This window comes from Procambarus clarkii, chromosome 72 (assembly GCF_040958095.1).
Source record: "Procambarus clarkii isolate CNS0578487 chromosome 72, FALCON_Pclarkii_2.0, whole genome shotgun sequence".
NCBI classification, from domain to species: Eukaryota; Metazoa; Arthropoda; class Malacostraca; order Decapoda; family Cambaridae; genus Procambarus; species Procambarus clarkii.
The window spans coordinates 9,331,436-9,353,380 of record NC_091221.1 but is presented as its reverse complement, the minus strand read 5'-3'; the positions used below and the strand labels follow the sequence as shown (position 1 = coordinate 9,353,380).

General features: G+C 47.8%; 1 protein-coding gene and 1 long non-coding RNA gene across 12 annotated transcripts in view; one reads left to right on the top strand and one right to left on the bottom strand.

Annotated features, from left to right (window-relative positions):
* pyd (zonula occludens-like protein polychaetoid) overlaps positions 1–21,945 on the top strand; it is a 371,558-nt gene that overhangs the window by 207,183 nt on the left and 142,430 nt on the right. The window contains exon 1 of one of the 11 annotated variants that reach the window (XM_045767507.2): positions 6,566–7,538. The exons of the other annotated variants lie outside the window; for them this stretch is intronic. Coding sequence (XP_045623463.1) covers positions 7,500–7,538 — 39 coding nt within the window. The 5' untranslated portion in view covers positions 6,566–7,499. Of the gene's footprint in view, positions 1–6,565; positions 7,539–21,945 lie in introns of those variants that run through there. 11 annotated transcript variants of the gene reach the window in all.
* LOC138356386 (uncharacterized) overlaps positions 1–21,945 on the bottom strand; it is a 182,564-nt gene that overhangs the window by 98,331 nt on the left and 62,288 nt on the right. The window lies entirely within an intron of this gene.

Genomic DNA, 21,945 nt, shown 5'->3' with positions numbered 1-21,945 from the left:
CTTACATCACCTCTTCCCTTTGCTCTAGTGCTGTATTCTCTGGTGACATGAGATTGGGCACCATTCCTTCCCCTCCGTACTATCCTAAAACACCAACCACTTGGAAGGTCGAGGATTGAACGCCAACCTGCATGCAAGAAGCCTGGGGGGGGGGGGCTCGCTCTACCATCGAGTCCAAGTGGTTAGGGTTGGTGTGTAAGGCTGAGCGCTCTAGTGTGGGGTTGTAAACACCTGTTAATGTAAACAGCAAGGTTAGTAGCGTTATGTCTGTTGGGATTCGCGCTTAGGCTTCGTCACCACTTGGAGTGGCTGTGTAGCACTCGAACTGACGTACCTGTCTGTTTTGTTTGGGAGTGGTGGATGGGGCAGGTGGGCCCGGGCCGGGAAGGTCGTGGCGGCAGGTGGTGGGCCCGGGCCGGGAAGGTCGTGGCGGCAGGTAAGTCTGGGCCGTAATAACCTCGAGAGATGTGCCTTGTTCAGGTTGTTAAACTTCCCTGATCCCCCAAATGAGTGATGCTGTAATCTCTTGCGCTGTCGTGGAGATGCTGCCGTACTTGCGGAACCTTGCCGGACTAACGACATCACACGACAAAGAGCATCATCAAATAGAACCCGAAACTTGCACTTTATTATATGGTTGACCCTCGCTTGGTTGATGCTGGGTTGGTATGTGCTTTTGAGGGAAGAGATGTTATAATGACAACTTTAAAATGAAATGTGTCATATTTCACGCATCTCTGAATCGTGACACCTGTCATTGGTGCTGGGGTACAAAACCGGCTCCTTGGAAAGTAAATTATTCTCTTCTCCGAGCCTAAGGGTCCCAACACGTGCAACCACACCTCCTGCTTCACATATGTAGCTGAAGGCACAATGTGAAGGCACAAGTAGTAGAGGAGCTGGCCAGGTAAGTCCACTACGGGCTCACCATAGCCCCTGCTACTTGGAACTTCTTGTTCCGAGTAGCTGAATCTATAACAGAGTAGGGGTGCGCAGAGCACCACGAGTGTGTTAGTGGGGCAGGAGGCTGTGTCTTGAGCCTCGCCAGGTGCTTCCTTACACCTGTGCTCCATACCTGCTCCTCCCCACCCCTACCCACCGCCTCCCTCCCTCCCTCGCCACTTTGTTGTCAGCATTTCTTGCTACGCCCTCCCCAACCCCCACCCCCCCTTCCCCGTCTTGACGCGGTGCTCACCACTGTCAAGGCCACCACCACCACCTTCCCCAACCAACCTACACTACGCCGGCCACCACCACCACAATCCCCCCTTTGCGCAACCATAACTGTTCTTGATCACGACCAACCAGAGGCGCTGGCCTTGTGCGCTCTCCATATGTTGGCCTTTTGGGCATGGAATCGAGGGTACAGAAACACTATTTCTTGCACGGAAGACTCGTCGGCCATGCAAGGTTGAGGAGGGATGGGGGGGGGGCAAGGGAGAGGAATGGGGTGGGGGGGGCAAGGGAGAGGAATGGGGTGAGGGAGATAGGGGGGAGGGATGGGGAGAGGGGGTTGCTGGCAGTTTGGCGGGAGAGGAGGTCGAGAGCCGTCCAGGCATGGTGTTGCCAACTTTTATCACATTGAGGCGTGTACATCTGTGTTTCCGCGATGTGTGGCCCCTCTCCCTGGTTATGGTGGTGACAGGTGTGTAGGTATGGAGGCAGGTATGGGGTGGGAGGTGGCGCCCGTCTCACACACAAACAGTAAAAATGTTGTGGTGGGGCGCCTGGCAACACCGCCCTCCTGCCCACAAGTTGGAATTCTGTCAAGAGCCCGTCAGTGTGGAGGCGGCGGCGACTCCCACCACCACCACACCGCTACTCCACACATTTTGCCCTCCTTACATGACAGTCTATAAAGGCACCAAGATGTCCATTTGAGTTAGTGGTTTCAACGCAATCTTTAAGAGCCGATGAAGATGGATATGCGAGCCACTAGTTGGCAGGGCCGTGTGTGGCTGCCTGGAGGAGGCGGCGGCGTAGGGCAGGGTGGGAGTGGCAGCGTACGAAGCAGGGGAATGCTGAAAATACAGAATAGGTAACCTGTGCGCTCCGCGCCATCATGAATGACCTGCACCCGAGACCATGATTGTGGGGCCTGGAGGAGTGAGAAGAGCAGGGTAGCGGGGCTTGGTGTTCTAGTGTCGACACCTGCTGCCCCCATCACACCTGGCTTACCCCTGCTCCACTCTCGTAATAAACACACAGGACACGCATTACTCACAATTCCTGGCGAGGACAGAACGAAGAGATTGAATGATTCAAATAGATATTGCCACTAACGTAGACGACGCACTAGATGTAGTGAGATGAATCTGTCAGCATCCGCATTCCATTGATATTTATGTATAGAGCTTGTAATGCCATATCAGCACCCTGGTGGTACCAGGCTGTTCCCTCGTACAGCAGCGACTCCGGGGTATAATGAGGGGTAGGGCTTTAGGCCTATTAATATCTGGAGGGTTATTTAGGCCCCTTTGTATTCTTCAATGTGAAAGCCAAGAGGATAATTTGTGAGGGGTAGTTGACCACTATACCCATCCTGTGGGCGGTAGTGGAGGTCACAGATACACACACATAATTGGATCTTTTTCCTGAACCCATTAAGTAGGCTTTGGATCTAGTTCCAAATTTAACCCAAGGATACGTGTTCTTTTGTACACCAAACCAATTAGAAATTTACAGATTAATCCTCCTTGGTTTATTTATTTCGTCATTCTCCCCTCTTTCTCTGTTCATTATATGCAAAGTCTATTCTGATTTCTTTAATTATTTATACAAAACAAAATACGCCAAGTCAGCAGCGAAAATGTTGTCTTTTGAGAGGCCAATCTGCATTTAAATTGGATATTATATGGGCGAACACATACATCTCGGCCTTGGGTCCACTCGCTAAATAAGAAAGTGTCGCCCTGTTGTTAAGACACATCACATATAAGTCTTGTTTGTGATGGGGGGGGGGACGTGTACGCCCACCCTCCCGGAGAGAAGGGGTATGCGCTATACTTAGTTTAACAGTGGTGTATACAGTAACCGATATAGATATACTTTGTTATAACACACACTAGCTAAAGCTAGGCTTCCTTTGCGTGTTCCTATAGCAAGCAGCATTAGACCCCTCATGACAAGGGATTTCTTAATAATACCCACCATATTCTTCAAGGCGCCGGTGCTGCATTATCGAGGTTATGGCCCGCGTATGTTGTACATGGCTTTTTTATCAAACATATTTTTTTTTTGGCTTCTGAAGGCTATTCGAATATTTGCCACTTTGGCAGCATATACAAATGTTGTAACGTGAGCTTCTAGCATCAGGGCTAGAACTGAGGTGTGCACACATCCCACCTGCGAGGGGAAAGACCTTAGAGTGTGTTGTTTCTATTCAAAGCGGGAGAATTTGCTGACCTGGAAAACGTCCAGGTATCCTTTACTGATCGAATCCGTTCAATAAAACATTATTGGGAACGTCTACATCTGTACAGACGATGACTTTGTAGTCACATCTTTTTCTATCATCACAACATAGACCGAAACGTTGTCGTTTCTTCATTAACTGTGTCGTTTTGTCGTCGACCATGGCTCCTCTATACAATACTCGTCCTGGTTTGGGCCGACCCCCAAACACGCAATACTGACATTGTGCCATGAAAAAATTTGACTTCTGTTGTATATTATTAGTGAAATGCCATCTATTCTAGGCTTATTTGTATATTCATTATGCGAGTGAAGCATTTACAAAGGTGAGATTCGACCGCAGGAAGCGAGAGAACCAACTGACCATATTATTCCAGAAAGTCAGAACGTGTGGCGTGAAGGGGGACTTCAGTCAGAAAAAGAGGGATTGGTAGTTAGATTGACGAAATTATTGTTGATGAGGACGGGCCTAGATGCGAGTCGATGATTGGGATTTTACCACCAGGCTGCAGGAGTCTGGCGTGAGCCTTGCGTCCCACTTCTCAGGTGGGTGGTAGCGAGGGCTCGTGTCCCACCTACCAGTCCCAGTCTACCAGTGAAAACTGGGACACGTTCTTGTGTAGTTTTTGTTCCCAGTAGGTGAATCTAAGAAGTTCAAAGTAGAACGGGCTATGGCGAGCCCGTAGTGGACTTACTTGAGTCACAGCCCGGCTCCTATGTCAAGTCTTGAGAACAACCCCAACCCTAAGGAGAGGGCGGAGAGGGGTTTCAGGACAACAAACCCATAAAGCTTTCTCTGAAGCAAGGTAACCATTGAAAAGTAGAATGCCTGATCGTACCTGCGTTAGTGACACTACAAGTCAACAAACATAAGAACAGGGGACGTCTCAACAAGGAACCGTGCAAGTCTGCCCTGGAGTCTCCCTATTAGTTTGGCCAGTGATGCCTGTGAATATGCCAGCATTGTTGTTGAGTTGCTGAATCTAAAAACAACTAAATGTCCATGTAGCACGGGCTATAGTGAGCCGTAATATGCCTGCAGATTACGAAAGATTAAGTACTCACACACATCAGGTGGGAGTACTTAATCTGGTGGTGGGTCGTTCGTTACCGACGGCAGCGTGTATAAAACGTCAGGTGGTGGCCAATCAATCTCCAGAGTAGCTTGAACTGCGGGAATAAAACTAAATAGTAAATTTCATGGTATTACCACCCAGAGGTGTATATGAAGGCTTACACACACACACACACACACGCAAGAAGTGCTGTGTGTGAGTGTTTGTGTGAGAAAGTGAGGTGACTCCGGTGGGGAGTGGTGATGTGTGAGGGTGTGGGGGAGGGGTTAAACATGTGGGTGAGGTCAAGAGTTTCCTGCACCCCCCTCCCCCAAACTCCCAAAATGTCATGTCTCCATACAGCGACTCATACACACACTTGCGCCACCTGGGGCAGGGCGTCTAAATATCAAGCGTGCGTATACCTTGCAACCCCACACCTTTTCTGGACGCTGTTGAGGTAGATTATTATTAGACAATGAAGAGGGGTTATATTTAGACCGTCTGTACACCACTTTATGATGGAGAACGTCAATATAATTTTAGAACTGAGGTTAGAAGGTTAACAATTTCTCATTAAAAAGGAACTTTATTTTGTATACACACGAAACATTGGAGGATTACATGTTGAATATATTGCTTTTATATTTGAATATCAAGCTGATATCTGGACTTGTATTCCAAGAATTCCAATAGGCTATGTTTCATCATAAATGTATTTGCATCTGTACACAATCAGAAATGCATTCAACTGTAATATGAAAATTGCAGTTGCATTGGTGTAGGCCAAGACTTGAGTGGCGCAGTTCTATATCAAGCTGCATAACATATACACCAGCTTGGTAACCAGCCCGTCCTCCTAAGGTTACCAAACGTCAAGAAACTGTCGTACTAAAGTGCCCCTTATCCTAACCTACCAGAGGACCTAAAACGGGACAGTACGTCACTTTCGCGAGCCGCTTTCATTGTCTAGTACGACAGTTTTTGCCCATAGGTAAGGTATACGTCTAAATGCGTCGCGGTATTAGGAGGACGGGTCGCCTATCGTTTAGCAACTGGATATGGCAGAGTACAATACAAGTACTATTGTGAATGGAGAGTTGACCGAAGAAATAATAGGAGGCAAAATGTTGATAGGATTTGGGTAATAATTGCATTGTCCGCAACATTATTCGCGACAATAACACTGGATAGGCGTGACATACTTTACTCTGTGAAGGTTTTATGACAGCATTCGCGTGTGAAAATGGCATCGTCCAAACATTACAAGTAGGCGAGTACTGGGCAGTGAGCATGTTGCAAAGAGCCAAAGCTCAACCCCCGCAAGCACAACAATCAGACCTGGAGGAGCACGTAACATTGGTCCATCCCAGTCTGACAGGTGAGAGGAGCGACCGCCAAGAGGAAGGTTGTGGGAGTGGGTGAGAGAGAAGCGGCGAGAGTGGTGAGGTTCAGCACCCCAGATGGGAGACGCCAGTGGCTACTGTTCGTCCTGGGGCAGAATGGGGGCTCCCTGTCTCCCCCACCACCGCCTCCTCCTCCCCCCCACCTTCACATACCCGCATCTCGACCCACGACCCACATTTGGGGGCGAATAGCTGCTGACACTTGGTATCAGTCACTAGTAAATACTCCGTTACTGCGTGTGTGTGTGTGCACGTGCGTGTGTATCACAGGTGGTACGGAGTCGCAGGCAGCGTCAGAGTGTAGGTGCGGGGAGGATTATGGAATGTGATGACGAACCCTATTGTTTAAAGCAACGTTGTTTACCACAAGGAGCCACCGTTTTCTGATGGCACACTGCCAATGTGTGTATCTTGAGATGGAGTAGTATCTACTTCATTAGCATACGCCAGGAACCTACTCCAAAGTTAATATAAATATATACAATACTGTGTGTGGGGGGGGGGGGGGGGGAAGGGGGTGCTGTGGGGGGTAGGGAGTGGGAGAGTGAGATGGGGCAGGCGTCTTAAGACCATCCTTACCCCCTCCCCCGGTCTCTCGCACGCCCCCCTCCCCGCGCTTAGACTCCCTGTCCCCCCCTCCCCCATCATCCCCCCGCTCCCAGAGGACTCGTGGCCAGCACTAGTGACTAGTGGGAGCCCAGACGCCCGCCTGAACGTGGGGCGGTCTCCACGCTGGTGTAAATAGGCTGTGTGATCCAGTGTTCCTACACTTTAACGTCGCTACACCTACCTGAACGCCCTTCCCCTTTTACAGAGGGATCCTGTGGGTGTTCTCGAGGCCAAGCGTGCAACTCGGTGGTGTCTACACCCTTACCAGTCATGGAAGTGTTCCAAAGTGCTCCGGGATGAGTTTTTGTTTTGAAAAGTTGTGGAATTTATAACCAGATTCACCGATTATTTGCAAATAGTGTGCGCGCTGAAGTCAAATAAATATGTTTAGATTTCAGGACAAACTCATTTATTAATATTATTTAAGTGATCAGTGAGATGTGTTTTGATACACTGCTGAATCCTCGCTGCTTATGGCAATAGTGATCTGTGCTACACAGAAATTGCGAGTGTGGGGTGGCGCAACCTCTCTGGCTCCCGTGTTGGTGGATAGTGTCGTCCCATGGAAGTGAGCTGAAGGCTGGGGGGGTTGTGAAGGGGATCGTGAATGAGGGATAGGATTGGTTAGTATGATGATGGAGGAGTAGTGTGTGTGTGTGGAGGCGGGGTCTGGGTGGTGGTGATGGCTGTCCGCCTGCGGGACGCCTGCGCCAGGCTCAGGATGGGCTAGCCTAGCCCTAGGGGTCTGCCAAGCAAGAAATACTGCTGACGAGGGAGAACGGTCCCGCGATAGCAGGATAGCCTTCCTGCGGGCTAGCCTGGGACATTGCCCCTTGTCAGGCTAGCCTTTTACTCTGTGGGTTAGCCTGGGTACTGCCCATCACTAGATACTGCTGTGAACTAGCCTGGGATACTCCTTACCACCCTAAGAGGTTACCGTGGGCTAGTCTTGGACCTAGCCGGTGTTCGCGGTTGCCAGTCAGGACACCATCCTCGGCTCCCATCATCCTCCAACATGAAGATGGAAAATGGAGATGCTGGGGCTGACGCACAGGTAAGTCCTTGTAATAAACCTGCTGGCACAGGTGTAGGTTTAAGATAGTTTTATCAGTCAAGGAGAGCACGCGGTGTGACAGTAAACACCCACACACGTGTTGCTAGTATGCTGTGTGTAGAATCGAACTATTAGCTCTTGGAACCCGCTTTTCTAACCATTTTATTTTTCCTCAATGTGTGTACTAGAAATAATACACGCCTCTCGTGTGAGATGTGTTTGTGTAAGTGTGTATTACTCGCCTGGTTGTGCTCGCCTAGTTGTGCTTGCGGGGGTTGAGCTCTGACAGTTCATGGAACAAAGAGCCAATCAACTGGTGTACAGGTTCCTGAGCCTACTGGGCTCTATCATATCTACATTTGAAACTGCCTCCACCACATCAATTTCTAAGGTTCAGTCCATTTACTAACAGACTCCAAACTTCTCTAGAAAGACCTTTGTCGGTGTCAATGTCTGTATGTTTCTAATGTTTGTATGTGGGGTCAGGCTGTGAAGGATGTGAAGTTTTGTGTGAAGGATGAGGTGGTGTGTATCGGGAGGCGAGATGTGGAATTGGGATTCGTGATGTTTTGGAGGCGTGTGTGCGTGTGCGTGCGAGTGTGTGTGTGTGTGTGTATGTATGTGTGGAGGAAGAGGGGTGTTTGTGCGCGTGTGGGGGGGGGGGAGGTGGTATATATGATTGAATGAATTAAATACAGGACAAGATATCCTTTGGAAGAGCTTTGTAGTGGGTACAGGGGAAGAGTAGCGTGGTGAGAGGACACGTCCAACTTGGCGAGACAGAGCCAGGGCTAACCCAGCTGCACGCCGGAAATGAGGCTTTCCAAACACCAGGCTGGCTTAGGCTAGGAAGCAGGGTCCCGGGTTAGGGGCGGCGAAGCCAGGACTGCTTTCCTCTTGAGGTGTAGACTCCTCAGCTTCACAGAAGAAGTCTCCTTCTGTGAACCTCGATTCTTCATTCTTCTGCCTTCCATGTCTGTGTGCTCCGAAGCTTGCAGGGATTCCACCACTTATAAACGAGCAATTTTGAGGTCCCCCGGAGAGGTGGCTAGACGGAGCGAGGTGTGGGGGAAGGGGAGGTGTATATGGTAGAGGGGATGTCGCAAGGTAGGTAGTTCTTCATACCCCTCCACAACATTTTGTTGTCCAAAACATAGCTGTGAAGTGTGACCAGGCCTCGTGGGTTTGGTTGGGATTTTCGTTTTTACTGTAGCACAGGAGGTGCAACTTTCAATGAGACCCACATGTGTAAATCAGGACTTACACACAACCTGATATTCCAAGATAAAGAGCTTCCACTCTAGGATTTTTATGAGTGGTCTACAACGACGGGTGGTAATGTACTATAGTTTGTGTCCTGATTAAATCCAACATGAGACTGCTTGCTCCAGTAATTCTCAGTGCCTTCGGGGGGGGGGGGGGGGAGGCGCCCTTGTGGGGGGGGGGGGGGGGCTAGGGTGAGCGGGAGATGGTGGGGTGTTGCTTAAGTCTCCCGCCGAAAGTGTTCTCGACCTGCCACTCCATAAAAAACTTGACCTTCTAACCTAACCAGAAACGTACAAACCCGAGCAACCCCCCTAAACTCTCTAGTCCGGTGCATATAGACAACTTAGTTTTCAATACATATATAGCGGCTCCCATAGTAACCAACCTGCTATAAAGAGAGCGAGATATTAGTGTATCTGCCCCCCCCCCACATATCTCCGTCCGTGTTGAACACTCCCCCACACACGAACCCCCCCCCAACACGCCACCCACCCCAACACAAACGTTTTCTTCCCCCAATCCAATCAAAGTAATCTTTTTTAAGCCAACTGAACCTAAGAAAGCTATTCTAACCTTCCTCAACCTACATAAATCTCACCTGAAAGCAATGCCAAAAGAACCCTTCATGAATGCACCTGACTGAATCTTGCCTTATGCAGCCCAGGGAAGATTCGGAGACGAGATTTGGTCACGTGTGTGTGGTGTGCCGTCTTGCAGGTGTGCGGGTCAGGTATATATAATATAATTTAATATATCATTATATATACACATTCCCTCTAAAGCGTTATGTGTGGCTTCCTCCAAGGCTAAGGGTCCCCCCTTCTTCCAGCCAGAGGTGGTACTCCCTCCATCATATTTAATTAAATGTCCTTGTCCGTCATAGACAATTTGAAATCTGTTGTCCCATATAGTGCAGAGGGTTATCGAGCATTGAACCACGGGTGGGTGATGGTGGGATACGTATGGTATTACAAGGTGCTGGTAATTATATATCTTGCTATCATCACATACCTGCAGAGGGGTTCGAGAGTTGTTCTACTCCCTGAGGCCAGGTTCGATACCCCTCGGGAGTGTGACTTGGGAGGCTGACCATCACAGCTTGGCTCTGTAGTCAGTATGTCTGAGGCACTCAGTGGAATACCTGTTCTGACAGTATGTCTCTCCCTTTGAACCCTTAGTCTGCGCGTGTGATCGTCATCTAAGCCTCTCTAATTACACAGGACGTATGGGGGAACGAGCCGAGTTGTCATCACAAGAGGCTAGACCGGCCGCAATAGCGTAATCTCCCTACACCAATAAACTACTTTAAGAGGGTGATCAAGATATCAACTTTCCGCCCTTGTCCGCAGACAAGCTGCACAAAATTGACAAGGCTGTTTGGATGATGAATCACAAAAATTGTCCACCATTTATTGGAAGTGATCCTGATGGCAACACGTTCGATTTCGTGAATGTAAATAAATAATATATAAAGGAGTAACAGACGTTTTGGCTTTGTTGTGACCTGTGGGTCATGTCAGGAGAAGCCTTGACCAGTCGCAAACAACCAAGCAATACAAGAGATATACAGAGCCAGGGTATGTGGGGGCCCGGTATAATTAGTTTGAAATTGCCGTATTTAATATCCTGGTGGCTAATATATAATTTATATCAGTTTCAAACAAATAGCAATAGTTTGGAGTACGTCAAAAGCTCAGATCCCAAAAGGCGCTATTCAGGTTGCGTCATTTTCACCTAGACGACGTTGTGGTCTACAGAGAATGATCTAGGAATGAGATTATTGCAATTGTCGACTTGCGATTGCGAATTTGTAATTATTAAATTGGCAATCGCAATCAGCAAAGCCTTCCACTGAGAAACAGTAAATACCATTAGGTTCAAATGTTTCATTTGGACCTACAGGTTACACACACATAAAACTGGGCCAAGATAAAAATCTTTTATCTCTTAGAAACATTGAAGCATCTACAAGACCATTGTAGTCTGAGAGCTCCGGAAACGTTCCACCTAGAACGACAACCGGAGTCATCTATCAGGAAATCAAAACTTCTGCGGGGAGGGGGACGTCATGTTCTTCAAACAACAACAAAGTTACAGCAGGGAACGCAAAACAAACCCGGCGAAAGGAAAGAATAACACGAACACTATATTGAGTTTACCAGGAAGTGTGTTCTGGGAGCGCCTCTTGCTCTCCAAGCCCGACCCGGGGCCAGGCTGGTCCTGTGAGAACTGGATCTAAAGGGCTCCTCAACCACTTAGGAGTCAATGTTGTAAGTATTTCCACAGCAAAGATCCAGATCTTCGAGGGGAATCTGTTTAGCAAGTTTCCGGGGGAATTGCCACAGTTTGGGTTCTTTGAAAGGGGATCTAAACCGGTTTCACCGCACCTGTATTAACTGTTGTATTCACCTAGTTGTGCTTGTGGGGGTTGAGCTCTCCTCTTTCGGCCCGCCTCTCAACTGTCAGTCAACTGTTACTAAATACTAATGTTTTTTCCCACATACACATACACACACACACACACACACACACACACACACACACACAGGACGCACAGGTTGAGGCGGGACCAAAGAGCCAAAGCTCAACCCCTGCAAGCACAAATACGTGAGTACACATTAGGCTCAGGAATCTGGTCCCGCCTCTCAGCCGTCAATCAACTCGTGTACAAAGAGCCAGAGCTCAACCCCCGCAAGCACAACTAGGCGAGTACGCGCACACACAACCTACATACACCACGCATGCGTCATTATATGCATACTTACGCAATCATACATACATTTATATAATTACACATTAGATACGCACTCTACACAATATATACAAGCCTTACGCCCATCCGCTCACTATACACCCAATCCTCCCTTACACGATACGCCCATATAACGCCCCACACCAATTTATATACAGGTGATGCACAGGTCATTTAAACACCGCCAATATGGGTTATACACACGAGGAACCTCAGTTACCAGAAAACGCTACACATTTGTACGCACACGAAACTAGTGTATCAGCAATGTTACCGTTGCAAATTGATGTTCCTGCAAGTCGTCGGTTTGGTTGGCTTAATATGCATTTGAACGCCTTGCGTAGCTCTGACACACATTCCGAGCTACGCAAGGCGCCGAGTGAGACAGGTGACCGAAGCCATGCAAGGCGTCGAGTGAATGTGTCTCACTCGACGCCTTGCGTAGCTTGGGTCACCTAACTCAAGGTTTATCACGTTGACAAAGTCGGTGACACCAACGCAAATGTTAATTATGCCGTCAAAAAGGCGTACACCTCATTGCACCTTTATCGCCCACATTTGCGTGTGCGTGCACGTGTGCGGCTTAAACATTACCTTATGTTAACATTACCACTTTCAGCTTCTAGCTGAAGCAGTTGAGTACGACAGTGCTAGCTTAACCTAGATACATGGAGACAGGCTGTTGTGGTTCGCATAACGCCTGTCTGATCAAGCAATCACTAGGGAAGCGAGAGTGGGGGGGGGGGGGGATGAACTGGAAAAAGTGACGTACTATCCCGTTTTCTGTTGTGGGTCCTCTGGTAGGTTAGGAGAGGACACTAATTTGACCGTTTTCATGACGTTGGGAAACCTTAGTAGGACGGACTGAACAGAGAGAGACCTACCTCTTAAAGGGAAGCCCAACTAGATAGGCTCGGTGGCCCCCTGTAACTGCCAAGTGGCCCCACAAGACCATTACAGATTCTGCAGAAATTCCTTTATTCTTATGTAATGTTTGACGTTAACCACCAAAAGAATACCCCAAATAGAGTCGACTGAGCAGTTTCCTGTATTCTCGTCCATATTCTTAAGTATCGGCACAGACAGAAGACTGTTCCTGAACCGCCTCACCGAGCACTGACCTAGTGACGCAAACTGCATTTGGCGTCGGTAGATAGAATAACTTTGTTGTGGACAGGTTGGTAACTTGATTGCTCCACCTTCCCTAGGTACGCCCCAGCAATGCTGTGATATGGTGGAGAGGGGGCTGGTGTTGGGGGTGTGGAGAGAGAGGGGACTGGTGTTGGGGGGTGGAGAGGGGGGCTGGTGTCTGCTTACCCCACCAACCGCGTCAACCAGCCGGAAATACTCTCCAACACCTCCATCACTGTCAACCTGCTGCTCCTGCTAATAGATGACCACGCACCTACTTTTTGCTGTTTTTCCCTGTGGGCGGAGTGCAGGTGTGGCTTGAGCGACCTCCCCGCTACAGTGTGGCAGAGGTCGCGGCCATATCCCGTTCTCTCGACTTGCCACTCCGTGAAAAATGCGACGTATTAGGTGAAGGCGGCTTGTTGGGTGACGCTCAAAGGGGGCGTGGATGCTACAGCGAGGCGCGGAGCAAGCTCTTGGAGCCGTGAGGACCTCCTGAACACAGTGAGTGAGGTAAGGAGTCCTTTCGCGCCAAGTCAGTCAGTGACTGAAGACAGGTGGCGGTGTGGGGGCGTCCGCTGATGCTTCTCCCACATGCGCTTCTCCCACATGCTTTGTTTGCCAGTCGCACCTCGTCGCGGCTGGGTGGCCAACCAGCGATAACTAACGTTGACAGATGAAAACCGGTCGCAAGAAAGAGTTGTTAAGACATGATTTACGCTGAAGCAAGGCAAGATAATGTGAGCGCGCCGACTTAGTATGATAGTGACCTAAAACTTGAACCATCGGGAATCGAACGCCGACCTTGTAGGAAGCGAGGCCTACGTTCTACCTATTAAACCAAATGGGTTTACAACTATCTCCACTGGATTGTTAATTAGATGTAAACCCGTGTAAGGAATCCTTCCGTGGATAGTATCAGGGTGCGGCACGCTTGAATAATGTGGTCATTCCTGCAGGTCACAGGTCATTAGGGATGACCTCGTTGAGGCGGTAACAAGGAGAAGCGTGAGCGGAAGAGTCGGAACCAACCCGCACACACTTACCAGTTGCTCTGGATTGTGGATTGTCACAATGTGGCTGCGATTGTGGGGTCGAGTAGTGGACGCTCGTGTCTTGACCTTCACTGGCTGTCCTTCCTCGACCCCCGCCCTTGTTGGAATGGGAACAACCAACCTGATTGGTTGGAACAGGAGGAAGGCGATTGGTTGCATCAGGAGGGAGGCGAGTGATTAGTGGAAGTGGAAGGAAAGACGTGATTGTTTGGATTGAGAGAGATGGTTACTTTGAAAACAATTCAAGGTACGTAATCTCAGTGATTCAATGTCCGTGTGGCCCGCTCTCTGACTAAGAGAGCCAAGCCAAGCTTAGCCAAATCAAGCTGTTAGGTCAGATTACGTGCAGCGGCATCTCTTATGAATTAGAGCCCGGTTGATCAGATACTCTTTGGAAGTGTTTTATCAAGTTTCCTATTTAACGTCGAAGGTGGTCGGCTAGTCTTTCATAAATTCTCACAGCTATTTTGAAACATTAGGGGCCTGAGACTTTTCTATTGTTTCTTAAAGTACCTATTGGTGGGGCCGAGCGGACAGCACGCGGGACTTGTGATCCTGTGGTCCTGGGTTCGATCCCAGGCGCCGGCGAGAAACAATGGGCAGAGTTTCTTTCACCCTATGCCCCTGTTACCTAGCAGTAAATTAGGTACCTGGGTGTTAGTCAGCTGTCACGGGCTGCTTCCTGGGGGTGGAGGCCTGGTCGAGGACCGGGCCGCAGGGACACTAAAAGCCCCGAAATCATCTCAAGATCTGAAGATAACCTATTTCAACCCTATTTTTCAGAGTATTATATACATTCTTCCAGCCATTCTGGTTTCGCAAGGTGGTGTTTCAGCGTATTGATTTGATACATTGTGATGTGTTCCTAGTAGCGCAGGCGAGATATACATTTTAGAGATTTCAATAAAAAATCCCTCATGTCCCAGTAATTAGAGAACTTTTATTGCTCAAATTGCTTTACACTTTCTCCAGGTCAGCAACTTCTTCAGACCTGAATGGGCAAGTGTTAAGGCTAGGTGAGCTGATGAGTAAGATTGGAGACTATTGGTAACATTGTTGAGTTGTGGGAGATGAACAGATCAAGTGTTCATTTGAAGAGTAACGCAGAAGTAACCCTATTCAAAGAGGTTATACCATGGTGGAAGATGATGAAGCCATGTAGCAAACTCTTCAATCCCTTCACCCCAAGAACCCCCATCATCAAGCAGGTATCCACCTTCTCCCCTTCCTCAGTCTTGCCCGTCCCGTACGTCCCCTTCCTTATAACGAACCATTCCTCTCTCAACACCGCGCTTCTCTCCTGTCTGGAACGGGATATCACCCTGTGCGGAGAATATTACTTCCGTGAGGACTGGGGGCTGGCGGCTGTGTAATCCAGAAACAACAAATTGGGTTGGATATCTTCGGTCCCTTGGGAGAGTCGCTTCTCGCATCAAGGAGATTTGGCTGTCCTAGTCCTGATATATACACGATTTGTATATATATTCACAGCCATACACACGTAATTGGCCGTACAAATAAACTTGTGCAAACGTATAGCTATCAATATAGTGACTTTTGGTCATACAAGGTGGAGAATGAGAAGGTATTCTGGAGCATACCTTACCTTAAGTCGTGATGATTTCGGGGCTCCATGTTCCCACGGCCCGGTCCCCGACCAGGCCTCCTGGTTGCTGGGCTGGTCAACCAGGCTCCTGGAGTGGGTTGTGGGAGTTCTACTCGCCAAGCCCGGCCTAGGACAGGGCTTGACTTGGACCAAATTACCATAACATGATGTTGCTCGGAGCAGCTGACCAACCACTTTGGCTGGACGGTAGAGCGACGGTCTTGCATCATGCAGGTCGGCGGTCAATCCCCCGACCGTCCAAGTGGTTGAGCACCATTCCTTCCTCCCCGTCCCATCCCCCAATCCTTAACTGACCAGCGAAACTAGAATCTTTCGTGATGGCCACCACCTTGACCACTACCTTAGAAATACGAGTGGAATCCCACAATGTTTAAGGTAGGGAAAACACTTCGTCAAATATTGTTGCCCAGTTTGATAGGCACTTTTGTCTGGAACCTCACGCTAGTGTTCTCAGCTGCTAGGCTTGTGTTGAGTTATAAGTCCTGGCAATAACGTTTGCTAGGTATATGAGATGATTTCGGGCCTTAGCGTCCCCGCGGCCCGGTCCTCGACCAGGCCTCCTTTTTCTTACACATCCTCCAGGAAGCAGCCCGTAGCAGCTGTCTACTGCTAGGTGAACAGGGGCAACAGGGTTAAATAGATACCTAGGAGTTAAAGAAACTACCTATTTCTTTCCGCCTCCACCAGGGATCGAACCCGGAACCTCAGGACTACGAATCCGAAGCGCTGTCCACTCAGCCGTCAGGCCCCGTTAATATTGAATTTAAAAGGTTTACACTGCGGTATGTTCATTAAATTCTTGCAACACCGCAGAATATAAAATGTTTGTAGCTTACACACACACACACACACACACAGTGGTGTGTGTGTGTGTGTGTGTGTGTGTAAGCTACAAACACTGTGTGTGTGTGTGTGTGTGTGTATTTTTAGAGCAAGATGGGTCTGAGATTTGGGATGACGAATGATATAAAAATAAATGATAGTTGTTGGGGGTTGAATTGTGGGCGGGGTGGGTGGGGGCGACGGCGCCACCAGACTGCCTGTGTAGAGTCACTTCGAGTGTCACTTCGAAGTGACGCTCATGTTCCTCGACTGTGTATCTGGTCTGCTTCACCGCCCTCAGATGCTCCAGAGGGCCCCGGGCGTCTCTCAACATGCTCCTCCTGAAGCTCTTCTTACACTGCATGTTCCGCAATTTGGATTTTCCCCCAATGGTTGACACCGTCCAATGTTTTTAGACGAAACAGTGTGGGAACTGCGATGGCAGAGTTGCCTGGGTTCGTACGCTTCGGTTGGACATAAAAACCTCGTCAGATATGACCTGTCTAATCGCAAGAACAGGCTGCTCTGATGGGCCTGAATGGTGCTCACTGGAGCGTTAGTTTCATTTATTATCTCCCCCCATATCCCCCCCCCCCAAAAGGGCAATGGTAAGCATATGGTGTTTGTAGGAACTGGACCTCGGTATTCTTAACTAATTCACCACAAACGTAAGTGGCTAAGATAGGATCAACTAAAACACCATTTTCACAGCCGTCTAGTGAACTGCTGTAGGAGGGTTGGTTGCACAGATTACACCCCCTGAACCAGACGGAACCGCGGGGGGTGGGGGGGGGGAGAGGAGGGCCCGAGCCAGATAAGAGTCACGGGGGGGTAGGGGCTTCCTGAACCACATAAGAGCCACGGGGATAGTGGATCTTCTGAGCTAGAGGAGAGAATATAATGCCAAGTGTTGCTCATTTTGCTAGACTAAACAGTTAGCCATGTTAGTAAAAAATTCTTATCCAAGTTCAACAATGCAACGTAATATGATCAAATCATGGACAATATAGCCAAGGTTAAGTATTAGCGGTGCTAATCCTGGGAACAAAACTGGAATTATTAATATTTTCACGTATCTAACTCGTGCCTATTATGGGACAAGTTATTTTACCTAGGAGGGTGTAGAGTGGCAGTAGCTATGTGGACCTGCGAGCCGCGCCAAGCGACAGTCTGTTGGAGTAAGTTATCACAAGTGGAAGCCGAACACTGGGATTTGGTTGTTCTACTACTCCCCGGCCAGTCTCCAGCATCTACATATCCCTGGACAACCCTGGGCTGCAGAGCAGGACGTTCCTGTCCTCCTCTCATAGTTGCTGGACCACTATGACATGGCCCTAGCTGCCATGGCAGCTAAACAAAACACTGATGCGAAATCTGGTTATATTATTACAAAAGCCCTCGACAAGTGTGAGCGTATTTTGTGCGCAATAACACCATAGTCAAAGTGAATTATTGGAAACATAGGAAGATGGATCTTAGGCTTCTATTAAGAAAATAAGAGTGCAATACTCAAAAAGGGGAAATCCGGATCATATGGACCTCGGGGTGCACTAAGCTTTTCACACAACCCGTTCTCGCACTTTCTTACAGTCAATATTGACTAAGAAAGTGCGAGAACGGGTTGTTTCACGGTATATCGTACATAGACAAGGACACAAACTATTATATCGTATCATAAATATCCTTGTTCTCTGCCTCATTCTTTGCCGACGACACTGAGGACATCACAAAACCTCTAATCTGGAGGTAAATCTGGTGTAAATCAGGTCTTTGAATGAGCCCACAGATAATACTACGTTACTTGAAAATATTTTCCAGCTCATGAAAACCTGATTAGGCCTCTAGTGAAGCCTTAGGACCCCTAGAGGAATCGGTTCATCAAAAACAATGCAACCAGGGAGTCATGTCGTGGTGTAGTGGTTTACCGCATGTGCTTGAGAGGATCAAATGGTTTCGATTCCTCCTTATGGCTCCTACTGAATGACATATATAATATATCATATATCGGTACCAAAACAAGCTCTTCCAGTGAATACGATGCAGTTGTAACTTTTCATACAAAAGCCGGAGTAGGCTCAGGAGCTAACACTCAACCCTACAAGCACATTTAGGCGAGTACAAATGACCCTACAAAAAACATAACAAAAATAATGTCAAAGGCCCTCCCCAGTTTTTGGCGGGAACAACAAAGGGACCCTAGCATCGACCTGCAGCGTCAACAAAGGTCTTCGCTCCAGTAATGTCATGTTGTGCTCTTTCTTCCACAATCCACTTCAGTGTTCACGGCTCCGTTCAAGGCAGGCCAGGTACCTGACGTAGATTCATTTAAAAAAAAAAAAAGGTCAGCAATAGAGGTTCAAATGAAAGTGTTTAAAAGTGCCAAGATCGTCTCGGTGCACTTGGGATGTTTTTTATTCCAAGATAAAATGGTGAAAACATGAAACACGTCGACGGGAGACATCTCCCGTCACGCAGGGTGCAAGTCGCACCTCCACAGATCTCCAGTATCAGCTCTTGATACTGGTAATGGCTCAAAAGGGCCACCACTTACGGGCTATTCATGCCCGTGCCACCTCTTGGGTGGCTTAATCTTTATCAATCAATCAAACACGTCATTCATCTAGTTGTGCTTGCGGGGGGTTGAGCTTTGCTCTGTCGGCCCGCCTCTCAACTGTCAATCAACTGTATTTTTTTTCACTCGCACACCCACCCACCCAGGAAGCAACTCCGTAACAGCTGTCTAACTCCCAGGTACCTATTTACTGCTAGGTAATAGGTGCATCAGGGGGGGGGGGGTGAAAGAAACTTTGCGCATTTGTTTCTGCCTGGTCCGGGAATCGAACCAGGACCACAGAACGTGAGTGTGTGTTTTTCATGTGAGTGCGTGTTTCGTTTTTCCCTCATGCCGAGTTCTTTCCCCGTTGTACAAAACATGGAGCTAGTTTGCTCAAACGTTCCCCCCCCCTACCCCCTCCCTCTCTCGCGTATCCATATAGATCGCCAGTTGCCTGTATGGCGCTCATTCCAACTAATGTACATATGTGACTGCCCACGCACGCACATACACACGCACTCTGGCATTTCAAGGGTGGGTGACCCAGGAATTGTGAAACTGGTATGACATTTCAAGATCCCACATATCTTTTCCCTTGTAACGTGCCTATTCACCCCCTCGTTGGACTTAGTGCACTAACAAGGAGGCAATGTAGTACATACGGCATCCCATGTTACATACTATCCAACCACTGGACTTATGCTGTTACCCACTCCTCACATATTGGCCTTCTTTACTTGAGAATAGGACTTTTATATGGCCTTAAACAAAGGAAAGCAAATATTGCCGGAACAACCGTGGACATCATCTTGAAGAAAACCTAGTTTTCTCTCCAAGTGCCGGACCAACCGGGTTGTGGTGGTGTGCGGGTATGTGGGCCTGCGGGCCGCTCAAAGCAACACCCTGTTGGACCAAGCTCTCAAGAAGAACTCCCAGAACCCCCATCAAGCAGGTTATGGTCACTATAAGAAAGTCTTTAAGAATCAAACAATGGAATTTCATGTTTTGTAAAAAGCGGCTGCATCACCCTTGCAAGGAACGCGAGACTGTTACTTGAAATTCAAAAAGACAATTTGTCCGCCTGGAATGTTAAAAAAAATCTCTTACATATGTCTCGTGTCATTCCAATCTGCAACACTACTTCCATGGGTTAACCTACCAGCCAGCCAGCCAGGGCAGAAACTCCCGAAAGTAAAGAAACTGTACAAGATATCAGGTTGTATTAAGGTTCCATTACTAATGAAAATGAGAGGAGAAAGAAAAGTAGTAGACAGGCACAGACAGCTCAACCAGCACAGACATTACAACTAAACTTGAGACACATTTCGGAAAGGCAAACACACACACACTATGGTATTTGTAGATAATTTGCAATTCCCTTTCTCTTTCAGTTACTCTCATCCCAGAAAATTATTAAATTTAACATAAGGGAAAATGTCGTTTTGTACCAAAATGATGGTTGACTATTTCCACCTAGACATGCTCAAAACCTCACTTGAAGAAAAGAAATGTCATGACCTTTACTGCCCAGAATTTCCCGTGAAAGGCACAGAATGTGACAAAGTGTGTGGGGGAAAAAAGGAAAATGGCATTGCAGAAAAAGAAAATGATTTTCGGACCAGAAAAAAAGATTTGTCAATAGGGGCAACAGGGGGTAAGGCGCCGTACCTGAATTTGGCAGAAACAGCCATGTGTCCACCAGAGTATTGTGGAGTGGAGCAGTCGCTGTTACAGCTGCAACTCTACTGTGGAGTGTAGATTTTGACGTCAAAATGCTGTATGTGACGTGAGAGGACAGTTGAAGCGGTAACAGTCAACTAGGACTGAAAATACTCTCTTGATTAGATCTATTTCTTCGCCGTTTGTGAATATCAGACATTACAATCTCAGATACTACATACTCAGACCACCGACTCATTGAAGTTTGATAATATTCAATACTCTTAACCCTTCTCGCTTGTTATATACAAAAGGATTATTATTGTTAAAATTTAATTGACTGAATATAATATTTTCCCCAGTCAATCCTCTTAAACTGTGCAAGCATCCAGTGAGAATCTATCTAAATTAACCACTCCCACGCAAGGAATAGATAGTGGATTGATATCTATCCACTATCACTGTAGACTTCGAAAGATACGTTGATAACATACAGAAATTTGGACCCGGGGCTGAATGTATTTCCACATTTCTTTTTAAATGTTAAGTGCCAGTAGCATGATCAGTGGGGCTTGGAGATAAAGCTTTGATACAGGTGAAATAACAGAAGCACCCAAATCAGCAGAGGTATCCCCACTACACAAGGGAGGTAGCAAAGCACTGGGTAAAAACTATAAACCGGTTACATTAGGATCACACACATTTCAAATGTTTAAAAGTGTGATTTGAAAGTCATTGGTCTCTTAAAATCAGATCTCCAGTTTTATAACCCAAGTCAGCATGAATTGGATAGGTTTGTTACCAACACAAGGCTTCGTGTTGCCTGTTTTACCAAGGGATGGTGGTGGTGTTACCAAGGGATGGTGGTGGTGATGGTGTTACAGCAACACCACCACTACCACCCCTTGGTAACTGAAGATGACGGGGGTTACTGATGGAGTGCCAGTAGGGAGCAGCGAGCAACACAGACGCCATAACCTTGCCTCACGCCCACAACTCAAGCACCGGGGTTCCCCACTGAATACACAAGATGTCTGGGCAAACGAACTACATAAAAATCAAATTTTCTCAAGACATACGTGTGTTTCTTGTGTAATATTCTATGAACATAAACATTCTTTGTAAAAACCCTCAATATAGGGTTTGCTTGTGATAAAATTTAAGCGTTTTAATATTTATCATTGAGTATTCATGTACATTTGAAACATGATAGTGGAGTATTAGTAGTCATTTATATAAAGCCACTGGCTTAAGAGTCTTCTAGACTCCTCCCAGGCATCTGAGGAACTGGCTTAGTCCTCTAGCCCCCCCCCTACACTAAGTCTATAAAACACACAGTTAAGCCTAATCTCCGACGAGGATAAAACCCACCGTGACGCACCGCTGCTCACTGTTAATCTCCATAATGAGGGCAACTCATTTTTTCCTAACCCCTTCCGTCCGTCCCTTCGTTCCCCTTCCTTCCTTCTCTACTAGTGCTGCTCATCCCGGCCAGTTACAGCCCCGCTCCTGTGCCAGGTAAGTCCACTATGGGCTCACCA